At 44.7% G+C, this 18,441-nt stretch overlaps 3 protein-coding genes across 13 annotated transcripts in view; 1 reads left to right on the top strand and 2 right to left on the bottom strand.

The window, feature by feature from the left end:
- Positions 1 to 1,157: 1,157 nt before the first annotated feature.
- LOC6734412 (phosphatidylinositol 4-kinase beta) lies at positions 1,158 to 15,748 on the top strand. Of its 3 annotated transcripts, none has more exons than XM_016182040.3 (12): positions 1,158 to 1,317; positions 6,718 to 8,092; positions 9,875 to 9,986; positions 10,370 to 10,631; positions 10,691 to 10,879; positions 10,978 to 13,461; positions 13,526 to 13,644; positions 13,700 to 13,837; positions 13,901 to 14,175; positions 14,240 to 14,328; positions 14,388 to 14,552; positions 14,612 to 15,748. In XM_016182040.3, exons 2-12 carry the CDS (start codon positions 7,008 to 7,010, stop codon positions 14,797 to 14,799), a joined length of 5,106 nt encoding a protein of 1,701 aa, XP_016029686.1. In that variant the 5' UTR covers positions 1,158 to 1,317; positions 6,718 to 7,007; the 3' UTR covers positions 14,800 to 15,748. The 3 variants fall into 3 exon arrangements, with proteins under 3 accessions (XP_016029686.1, XP_016029687.1, XP_016029685.1); XM_016182041.3 differs by having other exon boundaries at positions 1,158 to 2,079; XM_016182039.3 differs by lacking the exons at positions 1,158 to 1,317; positions 6,718 to 8,092 and adding an exon at positions 9,505 to 9,778.
- LOC6734413 lies at positions 3,241 to 3,950 on the bottom strand. The gene is made up of 3 exons (XM_016168047.3): positions 3,638 to 3,950; positions 3,394 to 3,585; positions 3,241 to 3,330 (listed from the first exon to the last, which is right to left on the bottom strand). The coding sequence occupies exons 1-2, from the start codon at positions 3,818 to 3,820 to the stop codon at positions 3,439 to 3,441; spliced, it is 330 nt and encodes a 109-aa protein (XP_016029688.1). The 5' UTR covers positions 3,821 to 3,950; the 3' UTR covers positions 3,241 to 3,330; positions 3,394 to 3,438.
- Positions 15,749 to 15,847: 99 nt separating the features above from the next.
- The window catches only part of LOC6734411, a 28,692-nt gene continuing 26,098 nt past the window's right edge, over positions 15,848 to 18,441 (bottom strand). For all 9 annotated transcript variants that reach the window (XM_016168042.3, XM_044922889.1, XM_016168039.3 and 6 more), the window contains one exon: positions 15,848 to 18,421. In XM_016168042.3, the coding sequence (XP_016029680.1) occupies positions 17,287 to 18,421 (1,135 nt within the window). In that variant the 3' untranslated portion in view covers positions 15,848 to 17,286. The remainder of the gene's footprint in view (positions 18,422 to 18,441) is intronic.

Below are 18,441 nucleotides of genomic sequence, written 5' to 3'. Positions count from 1 at the left end.
CTGGACCAGTTCGCACTCTCTTAGTCGCTGTTGATTAACCCAGTGGTAGAAGCCACATGCCAGATGCCTCATGAGCATGGGGCAGGATCACCCATACGCTGAACAACTTCTGCTCACTCATTCTGCAGTTGAGGGGTGCTCAGAATAGGCCCAAATGTTATTCCCGCACATGTGTCCCGAGATTTTTCTAAGTACTTGTTAAGGGCCATTTCCAGGAGGAATATGTTTCTCAAAACCCGCATGGAAACCCCGGAAAGGATTCGTCGAATGACCTTTTCTCTGATCGTCGTAGTTTAGTGTCCCAGAATTTTTATTTCAATAGAGATATCCGTTGTCCACAGATACAAAACCATATGGGTGTAACACAAATAGTCGTCTTGCAGTACAATTATTGCAAGATAAATTGATAAATCCCAATAGAAACAGAAATGGTGGCTCAAGTGAAATGAGATGGAAAACCAAACGCAAGCTGTCCGTCCACATCGCAGTCAAGCATTTTGAGCGGACGATCATATCCGAGAAGAGCCAATTCAAGTCAATCAAAAAATGTGGCTTGCGCCAGGGGAAAGGGACCGATCGCAGTGGCCTGCAGCACAATTTACATTGCAACGACCAATTTAGAGATTGTTGAACTCACGCAGAACCAGGCTGCGGCTGTCCGGTCGGAAAATTTAATCTACGCCTTGAGATCTCAACATGTGGGCATGTGTGCTATTAAATTACTATGTCTGAAGGCAGCTTATCATGCATTTTCTAATTTGGGACGCTCAGACAATTGCGCAATTTACCGAGGAATGCTTCTAAGCGTCACTTAAAAACAAATTATTTAATTCATGCCCTCACCAGATGCAACGAAACCAGAGCAGAATTGGGTGATAGGTTTCACACCGGCAAGATGGAATGCAAGCGCTACAAATGAGATATTTTCGGCAGGAAGACTAACTCGTCACCTAACCTAATCGAAAACCTATTTGTTTCGGTCAGTCATTCAAAGTCTCGAATCGGTTAGTATACCCGCTTACGCTACGGGTAACGGGAATACCGATTCACTCAACGAGTAACGGGTATATTTATTGAGCCGAAAAGGTCGTTGCACAGTGTGGCCGCAGAGCCCAGCAGAAAAACGCGCTAGCGATTACTCGCGTCTTCGTTGAGTTCCCACAAACTCGCCGAGCAACGCGTCATTCGAAAAAAAAAGTCGATTGGCTTGGACGTGTAGACGTCCGGTCGTCGCGTAATTTGTTTTTGTAGTGGAATACAAAGGAAGCAGAAGCGGATTACAGATCATTTTGCAGTGCTGCAGCTGTGCATAATAAGGTAGTAAACACAGCCCAAAGGAGTACGCGCCGCCTTATTCGTGCACCCTTGTGTATCGACGATGTATACACACTATGGGCGCGTCTCTTTTTGTTCCTTCGCGCGTGTGTGTGTGTGTGTCTGACGTCGCCCTGCCTGCGTGTGTGTTTGTGTCTCGCCCCTCGGTCGCAGCGAGCAGAGCAGCCCTCTCCTCTCGCCCTATAAAGTCAATGTACAACTTGTTTATATTTAAGATTTGAGATCGACCCGATACTGGCTAGGAAGCACGCAGAATGCTGGTGGAATATTGAAACAAGTGTCGTCGAATTGTGATTTCTCGTCGAGTGAATTTTCGCACGCACACAACGCCAGCGTTGCTCGCAAACACACGCACACAAGCGAAACGAGATTTTGCAAGTCGCGTACGCGCTGGTAGTGGTGCCCGCTGTAGTTGTAACCGTGCCTGTGTTGGTGTGGTGTTAGTGCTTGTGCAACTTAAAAATTCAATTGTTTATTGCTGGGCAAAACTGGTACCGTGTACCGCGTACCTGGAAAACAACATTTAAAGCGAACGCCAGGCGAATCGAGAGTTCGGCGGAGCAAGTGTGCAACAATAAGGTGTCGCTGCGGCGCCTGCTCATTTCCACGGTGATAATAATCGGCATAGGGTTCCGACGCGAAAGCCACAAGTGAAAGTGGAATGCTCTGCCTATTCGCGTTAGTTGGCATAGTCTTCAATACCCCGCAAATTACATCGCTCCGACCGGATTTCATATCCATACTGTGAGTATTTCTTCTCTGGAATCAATGAAATGAAATGGTGTGCCTAGTCTGTTATGATAAGGCAGCTATCAGCACCACGTTCATGTCCGGATGCGAGCCCGCCCTTGTTGATTGTTTTTAGTTTCTGGTGCTCCCAGCCACAGTCTTGTTGCACATCGGGGATTACCACTGCAATCGGCGAAGAGCGGGTAAAAGAATGCTCGGGAGGGGGAACACGGAAACCTGACCTTTCATTTAAATGTCTTGGTTTATCTTTAGCTTCCCTGCTGCGGAATGCATTTCGCCTTTCGAACAGGAGTGTTTGGATCTCTGCTACTTTTTGGTCGGTTTATTGACTTTCTGCAAAGACTTTCGCCTAGTTCGGCAATGAAGCGCACTCAAGTGCACCCATCGATTTCGAAACTAATCTGCGCTTAACATGGGGCTACGGAGGTCTCGAACGGGGTTGAGTCGTTGAACCCCTCGCAGAACAGTGTTTACCACACATGGAAGACACACGGAAATGAAGAGCGAAGCACAAAGGGGAGCCCGATCTACTGCCCCGTAATGCCCTCCCTAAGCCAGGCTTAGCAAGGCTTGACTTCGATTCGGGGCTTTCCGAATCGCACACCTAAGTTACTTCTCGCCCAGGTGGAAAGACGCTAGAGAGTCTTTCTCCGGGAATAGCTCCAATGTTGAAACGAGCGGGAGATAGTAATTAAACTGTAATTACTCTTTTGAGTGCCGATAACTTTGACATAAGAGCTGCAACTGCCGCCTGTTGAGTCGCTAGACGCTTGCCAAATAGTTAAGTAACTGGTGAGCGGGGGGCGCGAGTGGAAACATCCGAAACGGGAATTTTTAAAGCAAAAGGCAACGAGTTTGGATTGGTTTCCGATCACTAATCATGCCAAAAGCGCGAAGTCAGGTTCGTCAGCGCAGGCCAAACTGAAAACTAGTTGTGGTTGGAGTTGCTATTTTTGTTTCTCAACTTGCTTTCGTGGCTGCTTTGTTTGCGTAGCAAACGGAAGCTAAAAATTATAAATTATTTATTGGCACACAAAGCCGACTGGTCGAATTGTATCGCCGATGGCGCATTTTCCGGCATCCAGATTCCAATCGTAGCCTGCGATGTAAGATAAACCCATTTGATCCCCATTTTCTCTTGATGGGGCAAATCAGTTTTATTAGCATATATATTTATTTTTAATAAATTTATCCAAAAAATACATTTATCTGCAGTGTTTGCCTTCAGCTTGCCTTGCTTACCGCCTGAAAACAAAGGACAGTGTAAAAAGAGCTGAATATGTTACGCACACTTTCATTGAGAGCCACCTAAGAATGGAATAGTTTTGTTTTCGCAATGCAATGCTCACTCTATTAGGATCTGACGCGTCGCGTCTTAGGACGGTTGTCGTAGATAGGGCGTCGCACTGCACCACGTCCTTTCTGGCCACGCCGAGAACGATGAAGTAATCGGCGGCGTCGTTTATTCCTTTTCGTGCGAGCCACGCGGGCCAAGATTCGCTGGGAAAGGGGAGAAGCATAAGCCAGCGGAATGGTGTGGATAATACCTTACTTCTGGCTCAAATAACCTCTTCTTAGCATCGCTAAGTGCGATCCAACGGATGAGCCCCACCTGAAGTAAGCGGCGCAAATCAGTCCTGGGATAGAAGTTCCGCTTCAGGAAGCGAAGGAAGTTAAGGTATGGCAGCGGAGCCACCATATCAGGGTCGTCCACGACCATGGCGGCGCGAATCATTTTGGCACCAGGATAATTTGGATGAGCTGAAGAAATGGTCTTTTAATATAACCGTCCAGTACTAAAAAAAAAAAAATAAAAAAACAAGTAGAATTTTCATGATCGATGTGAGGAACTATAAGGCTGCTTCGATTTCACTGCCTATTTATCTCGTCAACTGAGGAGACGATTGACAAGCGAAAGCCGTGCGATTAAACTTATCAGTCTGTCCATAAATAGTTTTTCATGGGAATGCTCCCCCAAGATCCAATTATTGTCATCACGCCTACAAATTCTTCAATACTTGGGCATACTCTAGATCAGAGACGCAACTGTTGTCATTCCTCGGTTTGCTGTTGATCTTTTATGCCTGATCGAACGGGTTTTGTTTTTGATTCGATTAAAGTATTCTAGGACTATAGGTCATGGCAAAGTTATACACATCCATCAATAACTTTCGCTGAAGGGGGAACTTTCCTAATGGTTTTTGTGGGATGTTTTAGTTTGTATAACTTTCAATTTTTAATTGGTGAATATAATAAAGAAATATTATCTTCGCTAGGAATTGGTGTGGAATAGAGTGGAACCGGGTAATGGGCGGCGTCAGCCCTGCTTTTCGCCCCCAAGCCATGCACTCGTTGTGTAACCCAACTTTCCCTTGGATGAAGATGAAAAACGGCCATTAGACTTTTCCTCGTGCACCGCGGCTGATTAGCTGTCCCCTCCGAAGTGCAGCGGGAAATTTATGTTGTGTGAAAATGGCTCTCATAATACATACATGTACGCAACGAGTCAATCAAACTTTCGGATTTTTCAACAGTGACGGCAGCCCATTGTGCTGCGAGGGCTTTAAATCAATTATTTAATTGTGATTTCTTGACCAAGACGCACTCGTATCGATCTATTTGCTCGGTTTGGTTCTGCATGGCACTTTGATCGTGTTTCGAGTATCTCAAAAGAGTTATTCAACCAGATACTTGCGAGCGTGTGTGTACACCCGTCTGATTGGGCTGACCTTGATAGCAGCGTTCACACAATCTGACACGTTGCATGTATTTCTCTTAGGGAGTCTGCTTTGCACAGCAGCAAAAGTATCTGCGCCTAACTGCGTTGTCTCGAACAGTTTGCGGTTTATTAACCGCACACCAGCGGAATGTGAAACTCTAGATTCGCTGTTGCAACCGAGTGCAATCGTTGAAGCGTCTGTTGCTGGTGGCAAAGCTGCGTCTGGGTTCCAAATGAGTTTTAAGTGTGACATATATGTGTATATTTGATTTGTTTGGACGTCGATCAACCAACTTGATGGTTCCAAATGAGTGCGTTGCTGAAAATGGCGAAAGGCGAATCAATGAATTAGAGATAGGGAAGTTTTGTTGCGTTTAACTAAGCTATTATCGAAAACCGCGAAAGAAACCTGACGAATAAGTTACACAGAAACTGCATGATAAGAATCGATGTGGTGCACTGTTCAATTTTTACGAATACGCAACAATTGACAATGCAGCCTGCCTGTCAGCAGAAATATGCTGAGAATGCGACTAAGCGAACAACCACTTGAAAGATTCGCGACTTAACTGCAGGTGCAGCAACAAAAGGTTTATTATGCAGTTAATTAACGTATCAGTACCGTGGTTAGCTTCTAAAGGTCTTCCATTGACTCTTAGCTCCAAGACAGCTCTCAGTTTTAGTGCATCGTGCACTTTGAGTTAGTCAACAAAAAACAAAAAAATCACAGCGCACATTGCTAAGCTGCCAAATCGCTGGAGCAGCACAGCTGTTCGCAAGAAACTGAATCCAGTGGTTTGCTGGACTCGCAGTTGCTTGGGTTTGGCGTGCAGCTGCAGCTGCAGCCGGAATCGGAGTCAGTGAACGGAAAGGCCGGAGAACTGCTCGGGGAGCCCGAGCACATTACTTAAACAATACTCGTAAAACAGCATGGCTTCGCTGTGAGCTTTCATCTTGCGGGCTGTTTCACTAAACCAATTTAATGCTCTCAATATCTCGACGAATTAAACTTGTTTCCGAGAGCAAAACACGGCCAGACAAGCTTGAATTCAAAGGTCCCAGTCGGAATGCTCGGGTCGAATCGCTGCTCCAAGTCGTTGGACCTCTTCATGGCCGAAAGCGAGCCAGAACAATTTGGTGTAATAGTTGTTTGTTGTTTCAGTGCTGATCTCACATAGTTACTGATTAGAATAGTGTTTTCTGATCACTTGTCCCAGGTAACTTACCTGCGAGTAACCTCATGAGGCAAACAATTCACGGCAGCACCAGTTGACGGAGGTGCTAATAGCTCAGTGCAGATGGCTAGGACATAATTGGGGTCAGGTCACAAAGTCATAAAATTTTAATTTCTCAATGAACGAACGTGCATACGAGCTAGGACGCTGGGCGATGTGGCCGACCAAGATAAGGCACCTAAGCCGGGGGGGCAGAAGAGAAGGGGTGGCAGGGTATCTTGGAGCAATACCTCAATTTCCATTTGCCACTGGGAAACAAAAGAATATGGTATTAATCGTTGGTATATCACCAAAAAAAATGCCGTCTGTTTGTTCGTGACACCATGTTTAAATGGGTCAAGGCGGTGTACAATTAAATATAGTCAATCCACCTTAAAGGCAGTGCCCTATCTTTGATTCCGATACATATTTGATTTGATCATTAATATATTTTTATATTATTCAACATTTGACACTCTAAAATATCAATTGTATGTGTATGTATTTATGTATGTATTTTAATTAAGTGAATATAGAACAAGTTTGAGAAAACGAAGATGTGTGCTGGTAAAAGACTACGCATAATTTACAGTATCATAAAATAACATAACGTTTGGCTAAACGTGAAACACCGAATGGGAAGGGGTATTAAATTGATCGAAAATTACTAATTGACACCAATTTTCTTTATCTTTCTAGTGGGTCGATGGGTGAAAAGCGACTGTAGCTGCTACTACAAAAAGGACGATCTGATATGAGAGCCATATATTCCGCGCCAATGAGCGGAGACGACAGGGCAATTAGATGAGAAAGACCCCATGACCCAGAGCAAAACATTTCACTCGAAAACGCATAGTTGAGCGATGGAACTAACAAGCAATTCCGAGGTTGTGCCAGAAAGAAATGCTTACATCGCCATTTAAGCACACTCAATAACTATTAGAAGCCAAACTTTATCTGCCTACAAGACTATCCACATTAAAATCAAAATGAACTCCGTAATATCTGCATTTAAAGGAAAAAAAAATAGCAATCCATCCTGCAATTCTCCAATGGGAGCGGCGAATGGCACTGCTCCGGTGGAGGCAAAGCCAAATCCTGTCGGAGGAGTTGTTGGCGTGGGCATCAGTATAGCCAGCGTGGGCGGCGGCGTGGCTAAGAAAAAGCCTGTGGCGCAAAACAATAGCTACCAGCACCTGCGCCACATACGCGAAATAGATACCAACAACAAGCTCCTTTCTCCCGTCGTGGTTGTTGCAGAGGAAAGGCCAGTGAGCAAGGCCGGTCCGCCCTCGACAGTGGCGACCATAGCTACCGGAGTCGATGTGGTGGATCACTGCCTGCCCACAACGGTCCGATTGTCCGTTACCGAGGCGCTATCCGACTTGAACATGAACGGAAAAGCCGTCGAATCCGTTACCCCATGCACTTCGGTTGGCGACAATGCCAATCTGGAGGTGGCTGAAACATGGGCTTGTCCACCGCCACAAGCGACGGATGACGAGGACATATCCGAGCACTCGACTGCCGCCTGCACCAGCACCAGTAGCTCCAGCGAGCACAGCAACAGCACCGTGGTGCACAGTCCAACTGTGGCGGAGAGCACCTGTGACTCCGTGTCCGTCTCGGTAAGCCATCCAAGTCCCAGCGTGAGTCAAAGCAACACATCGTCCGCAACCGGACGGATGAGTAGCCCCAACAGCCAGTCGTCGCTCTCCATAGCCTGCGAGCCGCACTCGGCGTCCACCACCACGCTGTCGTCGCTAGGATCAGACCTGGGCAATGGAAACGGAAGTACCGTACCCGCGTTTCTAATGGCCGCCCCCGTCACGTTGCCAATTGGCGGCCAGATGCCCACGATAAAGTGCCTTCCGGGAGCTAGCTCGGCGGCCAGCACGCCCAAGCACTCGCGCTACTCTAAGCCTCGCCTCAGCCTGAGCCGCGTGTTTAATCACTCTATGCCCTCCGTGCACGGCCGACCAAATCTCAGTTTAGCGCCAGCTGCAGTTCCCGGAAGTGCGAATCCGCCGAAACGTATTTCCACGCACCAAAGAAACCTAAGCTTGGATTTTAGGTGAGTTCTGTTTTGTGTCTTCCTTACTGTCGTAGTGTTTGTAGTATTCTCGGACGGATATTTATTACCTAGCTTGCATTTAGGAACATTGTTTTATCAGCTTTTAGTTGAACTATAGGCGCTTTTGCCTATATGACTGGCATTGGAATAATTTGGTAAAAATATCAATTACTCTTCACGCCCAATGCCCAAAGTTTCCATTCTCTAAACTCTGTTTAACCGCTGAAGTCGTATTCGCATTTTCTGCGGCCGCGCTGTGTGTATGTACACGAGTTCCCTTGCAGATGACGTGCCACACCCTGTCTTTGTTAAGTGCGTGCGCCGGCAAAACGCTCCTGTGCGGCTACATGCACGGATGCGGGGCTGACCCACCCCGAAGCACCTTGGCCTAGGACGCTCTCGATCCCATGCCGCCAATTTGGCGGTTCGGGGGCTTTTCCGGCCAATGATCCATTTCGTTGTCTTTTAATACAGTATCCTGCAGTGTGCCATAATTATTGTTATTATTATTAAACTACAAAACTAAAGAGCCGGAGGAAAAATATTGAAATAATATAATACCATGTTGTAGCTAAGACTGTAATGAGCAATTATTTGTCATAACGAATTTAATGTTACCTCCTGTCTGCAGTACGGACCTATACTTTGTATACCCTCTTACTTTCTAAGGCAAGCCCCTTTGCGAGCGTTGGAGGCATCGAAAGCTCGGTAAATTAATGCATATGCTTAATAAGTTGACACAGCGAGGCAACTTAAGTGGCTCGGAATGCTTGGAATGCGCCCATCGCCGGGTGTTGGAAAAAAAATAACACGTTTGCTAAATAATACAGCGCAAATGATGGTAGGACACCAGCCAGATGATCACGTTGGCTGTCCCGTATTCAAATATTATTTCCGGGATGGCCACATAAAGGGAGTGTTCCGCTTTTCAGCAACAGATAAGCCCTTTCGGTTGCTATACGGGATGACCCATAGGCAGTTTGCTGTTTCTTTGCGTCACGCAGCCAGGGATTGTTGAACCCCTGTGCTAAGAGCGGCATGGCGGGTGTACGGCGCACCCCAAACCCCGCCGAAGGTCGCGGTCTGTATCTTCAAGAGTGCCGTAAGGGCAGGGCGGGCCTTTCGGTTTGCCATGTACCGCGCTTATCGCATCGCTTATCTGGTGTTCGCGTAATAGGAGTACCGCCTGATTGTACCGAGATAAGGCTCCTGGAAAATACCTGACATACGTGAGATAGTGATTCTCGGATCCACCCTCGTTCTGCACACTTTTGACTATCTGGAGCTTTCGACGACGTCATCGTTTCGGCTCTCCGTACTCAGAATGGCCACGAGCTTTGGCTCAAGCCCGCGAGCTTAAGCAGCGACCAGCTGTCAACAAAGGCTACGAAAGTTACTCGATTAGTCAGTCAGTCGTTGTGGGTCGAGCAACCGCCAAGCTTTTGGCCGCCTAGTCTCTGTTTCTTGCCCTCTTTCCCACCCCCTACATATATATATTCATTTCCCAGTGTTTTTGGGCTTCTTTATGTTTCACGCGCGTTGTTCTGGGCCGTACGTACTTTCCTGGCATGAGAATGCAGCTAATTTAATTTAAAAGATATCACTCGACCTCTGGCTGGCTTTTATCGTCCAGACAAATCGCTGCTCACAGCGAAGTGATAAGTCACTTATCGTAACCGCGACTGAGTGAGTTTATAATGAGTGCTTTTTGCATACTGTATTACCGCAACAGATGCATTGATTTTTTCACATCATAATCCGAATTTTCGCTCTTTCTTGCAGATCCATGGGCATACTTCTTCCGCCTGTCTCGCAGGTGACCAATAATCACATCAATCACACCCAGCACCACCGCAATCGCAGCCTCGACAGTGCCTTGCAACGCATTCCGGAGGTTAGTAGTGTACCCAAAGATGATTCCCAGGCCCAAGACCCAGCCTTCACCCCGTTAGCCTTGTCGGCCGCGAGTGCACACACGAATATTTGAAACCCACACCTGCATTTAGAGCTGTAAAACCTGGAAAGTTTCTGAGTGTCTATCTAAGCGTGTGCCTGTGTGCGACAAGCTGTTTATTTATATTTTTATCATTGCGTTGCTGCCATTGTTATTCAATTTGCACATACATACAGTAGTGCTAAATATTTGTGTGTGTTTTTAGTTATCGAATCCAGTCAATAACAGCATGCCGATTTAAACTATGACAAAGGCAGGGTTTCAGTGTTCTCCGACAAAGGCTATCCATAAACTGGTCTAAAAGACTCTTATCTCCCGTTTAGGTCGAAGTGTCATCGCCAAATGCTGAAAGCGAAAACACGTTCTGCTCACCGTCCATTCTCGGTGCGACTATGTGCTCAAAAATTGCCACGACAGCGGCAAGTGTAACGTCAGCCCTGTCCCCACCAGGCACGCCCACACCGGCTCTGATGTCGACGGCGTGCACGCCCACGATTGGAGCCGTAAAGGGCAACGTGCAACATCCCGTGCCGAAGCATGAGCAATCGATTTCTTTGGCAGCTGCTTGCAGGTCCAGTGCCGTCGGTAAGATCCACATTTGTTGCTGAAAATCTGTCTCCCAATGACTTATGCTTTGATTACAGTGGAATCCTGTCCAACGTTACGAATGCGGCCAAAATCCAGTGAGTCGGTTGCGGCCAACGGGCAAGAGATGATCGGCGTCATTGTCAGCAGCACGGGCAACGGCAGTAGCAGCAGTAATAATAGCTGTAGTAGCGCTGGTAGCACCAAGAAGCGAGAGGATCTCACCAGTCTTGGATCGGATGATTCTGGTTAGTGCGAGGAAACTTTTTCTTTAATCAGTCGTGCCTTTTGATTTTCTGTATAATCATGTAAAAATCACTCATTCCTACACTTATCCTTCCTGCAGGCATCATCTGTGGCTCAGAGTCGGACCAAATATCTCTGAATCGCATATGCCACTCACATGAGTCGCTTGATTCGGGTGAGATGGATGCGGATGCCGATGCAGAAGAGGAGTGCGTTGATCTTATGGATACAACATCCATCGACGAGGAGTACAACATTATGCAGTCGGACCATCTCTGCCTCTATCCCCAACAGGCCGCTTCCACCGAACTGGACTGCCGCACCCTGCGTCCGTCTCGAAAACAAAAGCGACAGCAGCAGCAGGTCCTGGAGCGGAAGAATCTACCGTCCCAAAACCAAATCGAAAGCGAAGACTCAGTGGATGCTGGCGTCGACGCCCGAACACGCTATCGCGTTATGAACATGTCGCAGGCAGCTATCAATGTTGAACTCGGAACAGCTTCCAATGAAATCGATCCGGATGCCAACCACAGAGAATCTCACCAAGATCCCATCGCTGATGCACCTTCCCTGTCCACGCCAAGTGTAGCATCAACGGCGTCAGCCACGCCATCGTCAACTCCAACACCAATTGCCACTCCGACACCAACGGAGAGCACCAAGAACGACCAAGTGCTGTTTAAGAATTTCTTTGGCGCAACCAAGAACGCCATATTTCGCACAGCCCAGAGCATTATTGAAAACCATGAGAAGAAAAACGCTGCTAAGCAGAAAGAGCAGCCCGATCACTCTGGGACAGTCAGCTTAGTGAGTTCGCCAAATGGAGGAAGCAGTGTGCCACAAGACCTGGTCAAGTCACCAACAGACATTTCGAAAAAGAAGGAATTCTTTAGTTTGCTCACGTCTAGTTCTAGCAAAAAGGCAGCGGCTGCAGCTGCAGCGAACTCAGCTGCTAGCACTCCTCCTGCCACGCCTACGGAAGCACTAGCTGCGAATTCAAATTCGAAGCTTCAACTGCTTTCCGATCCATCTGCCGATTTAAAACTAAAGGAACGTACTCTCAACTTGCGTCTACCTGGAGATAGTGAAGGCAGTGAAGGAGCATTGACAAAGTGTTCATCAATCAACTCGATACACAAACTAAAGCTTCCTGTTCCTGGCGTCGTTAAGTATTTCATCAGCGAAAAAGCACCTGTGTCTGATGTGCTCCAGAAGCCAGAGAAAGGCCAAAGCGGCCTTTTGCGTTTCTTTGAGTCGCCAGTGTTCAACATACACTTTGCTGTGCATTACCTCTTTTACTCGAAGGAACCGGGAGTTCTCAGCTTTATCGGCAACAAGATCTTCAGTTTTCCCGACCAAGAGGTTGATCTGTACATACCACAACTGGTTGTTATGTACATTCAGATGGATGAGCTAGCTGAGGTTCTGGATCCATATCTTACCATTCGGTGTCGCAAGTCGGTTGACTTCTCGCTGAAGTGTCTGTGGCTCTTGGAGGCATATAACTATCAAGTGGACTCGCTAGGGAACTCACACAACAGTTCTCGGAAATCAAAGCTGGCGCTCATGAAGGAAATATTCTCAAAAAAAGAGCACAAGCAGACTCAAAACGACCTCAAGTCTGCAGGTACTGGAGGTTTGCATGTTGGAGAGCCGAGGTCGGTAGTCGCCCTTGCCAAGAAGACCCACCACCGCTCGCAATCTGATGCTACTGTCCTCCTAGCCGACTTTCGTTCGCCTCACACACTAAGTATATCGCACCGTATGTACCAGCAGCCACCCTATACCACACAAACACTTCCCACTACGCCCGCCAAGCTGTGCCTCGGTGACTTAACTTCCGGCCACGCATTTGATAACGGGTGCACCTGCTTCGAGACGGTTCGAGGCCAAGTAAATGGTCTGCTTGGGCAGAGGACGCTATGCAGCTGTGGTGCTCCAAAGACGTCACCTCAGAAAGAGTTTATGAAGGCATTGATGAACGTTGGTAAAAATCTCACATCGTGGCCTTCCAAAGCGGAGAAGACTTCTGCGCTACGGATGTCCCTCAACTTGATTAACAAAAACCTGCCCGCTAGAGTCTGGCTTCCTCTGTACTCAGACATTCCACACCATGTCGTTCGTATTACAGAGGAGAAGACCGCAGTACTGAACTCGAAGGATAAAACCCCCTATATCATATACGTAGAAGTTGTTGAAATTCCTGACATATATACTTCTCCCCTGATTCCAAAAATGATGCCTTCACTGCGGCACACCAAGAGCGAAGAGCACCTGGATGGGTCCTGTATGAACTCCCACCAACATCTGAGCTGCAGTCGAACTTCAAGCTGCAGTAGCAGTCAGCAGGGCACAAGTTGCCGCCGAAAAAAAGGAGCAGATGTCGAGGGCGGCTGCGGGGATGCTGGTCCACATAACAGCTGCAGCAATGCACATTCGTTAGGTGGACTTCAGTTCCAGGAAGATGACGTGTGGTCGCAAGAGGAGGACGAAATAACAGCACAGTATCTTAACATGCGGAAAGTGAGCGAGCGGGACACAATTTCACAAATATCACTGGATTCCTGCGATTCAAGAGATCAAGGTAACCGGACATCAAATTCAGTGGTAAACGTGTGTCTAAGCTATGCACATAACTTTTTCAACAGGTCCACCAGTCGTGTTTAATATTGGCGACGTGCGCTTGCGCCACTGCAGCAATTTGAGCTGCGAAAATACTAAATCCTTCAGTAACGACCCGGAGGATCCTTCGGCGGCAGCTTTAAAGGTGAGTATGTTCAATTTTAATATCGCATTTGATGTGTAATTATTGCTTCGTGTAGGAACCTTGGCACGAAAAGGAAAAGCTCATCCGCGAGTCTTCGCCATACGGCCATCTATCAAACTGGCGGCTGCTTTCAGCCATCGTCAAGTGTGGCGATGATTTACGCCAAGAACTTATGGCTACCCAACTTTTACAGGTATTAATTAATTCGGTTATACAAGAGGAAATAGTATCTTAAAACCTAACATATACTTTGCAGATGTTTAAAATTATTTGGCAAGAAGAGCAAGTGGATCTGTGGGTGCGCCCGTACAAAATAGTCTGCCTCTCGAATGATAGTGGTCTTATAGAGCCGATCCTTAACACTGTATCCCTGCACCAAATTAAGAAGAACTCCAACAAATCATTGAAAGAGTATTTTATCGATGAATACGGCTCACCAAACGGAGAAAGTTTTCGGCGCGCGCAGAAAAACTTCGTCCAAAGCTGTGCAGCTTACTGTCTAATTTCATATTTGCTGCAAGTCAAGGACAGGTAGTCCCAAATAGTTATATTGGTTAACATATTTTTCTTACCGACGTTTATCCAACCACTTTAGGCATAATGGCAACATTCTCTTCCATTCGGATGGGCACATTATACACATTGACTTTGGATTTATTTTAAGTATATCACCTAAAAACTTGGGTAGGTATTCTGCAGATCATGGTAAAGCTTATAAATTCATTTCAATTTGCCGCTTGCAGGATTCGAACAGTCGCCCTTTAAGCTAACGCCGGAATTTGTTGAGGTGATGGGTGGCACGGGCTCGGAGCATTGGCGTGAATTTAATAAGCTCTTGTTAGTTGGAATGATGTCTGCTCGAAAGCATATGGATCGTATTATTAACTTCGTGGAAATTATGCGCAGCAGTAAGTTCCGCAGCAAATAACGTAAACAAGATTCACGCAATAATATCTTTATTTAACAGATGCGCATTTGCCGTGCTTTAAGAATGGGTGCTCTGGAACCGTGCAGAATCTCCGAAAACGCTTTCATATGAATTTAACCGAACAAGAAATGGAGCGAAAGGTTGAGCAGCTTGTACAGGACTCGCTGAAAAGTCTGTCAACCAAACTGTACGACGGTTATCAATACTATACTAATGGCATATTGTGAGAACGGTTTTTTATGAAGATCTAAATGGGTAATCATAATAGCGGATAGAAATTGCCAAGCTGGTAACCAACATAATGGACTGACTCTTTTGTAAAGGAATTATTGTATATTATATAATATGTTATTATCACCGAAAAAAAACAAAAAGAATGAAATTGTACCAAACCTTAATCTGTTATTGTAGTTTAAATCGTTCGTTGTATGCGTTTTCATTGTTGAATTAGCGTAAGGTGTATGTTGTCTAGCTTTTAAGAGAAAAGTGTAAATGCCGAGTGTAATTTTAGTTTGCCTGTGAGAGATCGCGAGACACGCGCTATTCCATTTTGAAATTCATAATTTACCTGTACATATATGCACATTTCTACTAATCAGCCTTACGTTTCGATAACTTGTTTATCTATTCATCCCTTTCTACACCTAAACTTTTGTAATTCATAACTATATGTATATTTATGTAAGCATCTAATTCCAATATATAGTCATAAGTATAAGGGTATATGCTTAATACTGCTGCAGCATAGAATTTTAATACAGCAATATAATCTTTAAGAAAATCTATTAAATACAAAATTTAGATATCTTTAACGAGAATATAGAGAAATAATTAAAATGTTTGAGTCGCTGTCCGCTGTGTTTGTATTTGCATATTTAACTAAGTAAAAAAATAAATCCCAATTATTTTCTAACTTAATATACTTCGAAGCTATTGCGAGAAAGATATAAAATAAAACCATTGGAAAGGGTACTAAAACAAATAGCTAGGCACTGAAAGTGCACAATTTCAAGCCTATTAAAGTGAGCAGCACTATTCAAAGTACATACTTGTACATTTAAGTTAACTTTCACGCAAAAATTAGCTACAAGTATTTAAGATTGTAAATTAATATTTCTACAAATTATTAAATAATGTCACTAAAATAAATGAGCGTATTAATATACAAAGAACATATTTAATGGTGTTTCATTGGGTTCATGGTAAATAATTTCAAAATAAAAGCATTACCGCCAAGAGAAAATGCATATTTCAAACAAAGTGCAAAAGACATTATTAACATGGATAAATATATATATATTTATTTGGCATATGGGGTATATTTGTAGTTGCTATGTTTATATGATTCGTTATGTGTTCTCTCATCCGATTAAGCTTACGAGTGTATTCTCTACATACAAATTTGTCATCTGCTTTCTTTGCTGGCATATGTTTTGATGAAACGTTTTAGTGTTTTATGTTTTTATATAGTTTTATTATGAAGTTTGCCTGTTTAAAACTTAACAAACTGGTTTCGGTTTAAAAGTGCTCAAACATAAATAAGCCCAAGTTAAACCATGCGATAATTCCAAGCCAACTATTTGGTCTTTTTTGGAAATACAAATATTCTTGAGCTATTTACATAGTAGGTTAGTTTGGTTGTATTCCAGGTGTATTGTGTAGAATTTTGTTCTGTTAATTTGATTTCCTATACATTTAAAAAAGAAATATTTAGCAAACACCAATGCGTTTTGTTTTGCAAAGTCTATTAAATAGTAAATTGCTTTTTAAATTTTTCAATCACCTTATTAGACAATAAAATAATTCTTGCCAACAGATTGGCCAAATACTAAAATACTACCAAGATACATTCGTGATTCTCTTAGAAAAAATTAAATTCGCTCAATTGTTCGGATGCATTTTTTGCTTGTCTTGTATTGTAAAGTTAAGAATTGCTAATTCTCAGGATTTCAAATTGACTATCAACCAATTTTTGTATAGAACAAATATGTTTCATATGCAATAACCTAGTTTGTTTATTAATAGGTTTATTAATTTGTGTCGTTTAGTTGTAGTTAAGTTTTGCATCTTTAACTGTGAAGACGTATCATAGTGGATTAGCCCAACAAATAAGTAACAAAGAACATGGGTACTATCCTGTTTTAATGCACGATCAAAACAAAGATACATAGTCTTTGTTAATCATGTTACAATTTGACATATTTAAGTAGCAAACTTTTCCAGACGTTTTTAAATACCTGCTCTTCAGCTTGGAACCTACGAACGTGTGAACAGAAAACTAAATTAATTTTCGGGTATTTATTATCGAATTATCACGTAACCTAAAATTACAAGTATGGACAGGATTTTAGACTAGCAGTCGGCGACATTTTTATATAAAACTGCATTGAAATGCCAGAAGTATACAATATTTGTATTTTTATTGTACATCTAAAATTCTTATTATCGCAATATTAATTGCAAAAAATATGACTCCAATTCAAGAATATACACGATCAAATAGAAACACAATCATTTATATTGAACAAAAACCCAAGGGTAACTAACGAAACATCTACGAACTGTAACACTGGTCAACTACATGTTACTATAATTTAAGACAATTTAATATTAATGTAACAAATATTTTATATCGTGTAATCTAGCACGAATTTATGTTTGCTTTATGCTGTTTGTATTTGTATTGCGATTCGATACAAAGCTGTCCCTAGTATTTAAGCAGAGGAGCTGTCCGTTGGCACCAGCGCGGCCGCGGCTTCAGCCAGTTCCATCGCAGCAACCCGGGCTTCCGTGAGCGTAGCGTCTGCGTCGAAGCTCGGCTTATGCGTCGGTGATTGACTTGGAGTGCAGTTTGCGCTCTTTGGCTTGCGGAACCAATTGCCAAAATGCCGCCTTCCTAGCGAACCTGTCGATGTGGTAGAGACTATTTGAGAGTTTTCAGCACTGGATATTCCGTCTCTGGACTGCGATTTTTTTGGCAGTGTCTCACACAGGCGAGACGTAGATTTGGCCGGCGACTCCGGCAGTGAGCTCTCCCCACTGGTGACCCCAGTTGCTAATTCAAAATCTTGTGCATCGTAATCTGATTGGTCTGAGTAATCGCCCGGCCGCTCCTCGTAATTGTACTCGAATCCAGTCATCTCTGATACGTATAGAGCTTTACCACCAAACTGGCGCTCCAGAGCGAGAGTGCTTAGGAAGCGATGCTTGCGGTTCGCCGAACGGAAGCTAAAATCGTACCACTTGTCTCGAGACTCGCTATAGATGCGTAGGGAGTTCTTAATGGTGTGCCCAAACATTTTTCCATCCCTCACGTTTACCACGCGACACCGATCGAGAAATATGCGTCCTTTGTAGATGAAGTGGCTCCGCTTAATAATATCTCGCTTGCAGTAAACGAGCTGGTTATCAAAAAGGAACAGAGTGTAGCTGCTGTTCCACAGATTCTGTTTCTGCCGCGTGGCATCAACTTGCAGGAAGAAGCGAGCACTATGCAAGTGCAGCGGCGGTCCCTTAAAGTTTTGGAAGCTGGCTTGATGCCTTGCAATCGTCTCGCTGTGGCGCTTGCCCTCATTGACTGCTTCTGTGATGCCGCGCATTGCTTCCAGCGCCAAATTGACAGTATCTTGAGAGTCGGGTATGTCTAGTTCATTTACATCAAGTTGCTCATAATCAGTTGTCTTGCCAGCTGACTTCGCACCGTCTGTATCGTTCCCTTCCTTGGCTCCCTTCTCCAATGCCGACTTAATAATCTCGTTTAGGTGCAGGGGATAGCGGCAGATTCGTTGCACAGGTGCCAGCAGGTGAGCAGAGAGGGGCAGCTCGGCCAGGTTTTGGGATTCGCGGCAGCTGAAATATAAATACTTGTT

This window comes from Drosophila simulans, chromosome 3L (genome assembly GCF_016746395.2).
Source record: "Drosophila simulans strain w501 chromosome 3L, Prin_Dsim_3.1, whole genome shotgun sequence".
Taxonomy (NCBI): domain Eukaryota; kingdom Metazoa; phylum Arthropoda; class Insecta; order Diptera; family Drosophilidae; genus Drosophila; species Drosophila simulans.
Note: the sequence above shows the minus strand (reverse complement) of the source record. Positions and strands in the feature narration are given on the sequence as shown.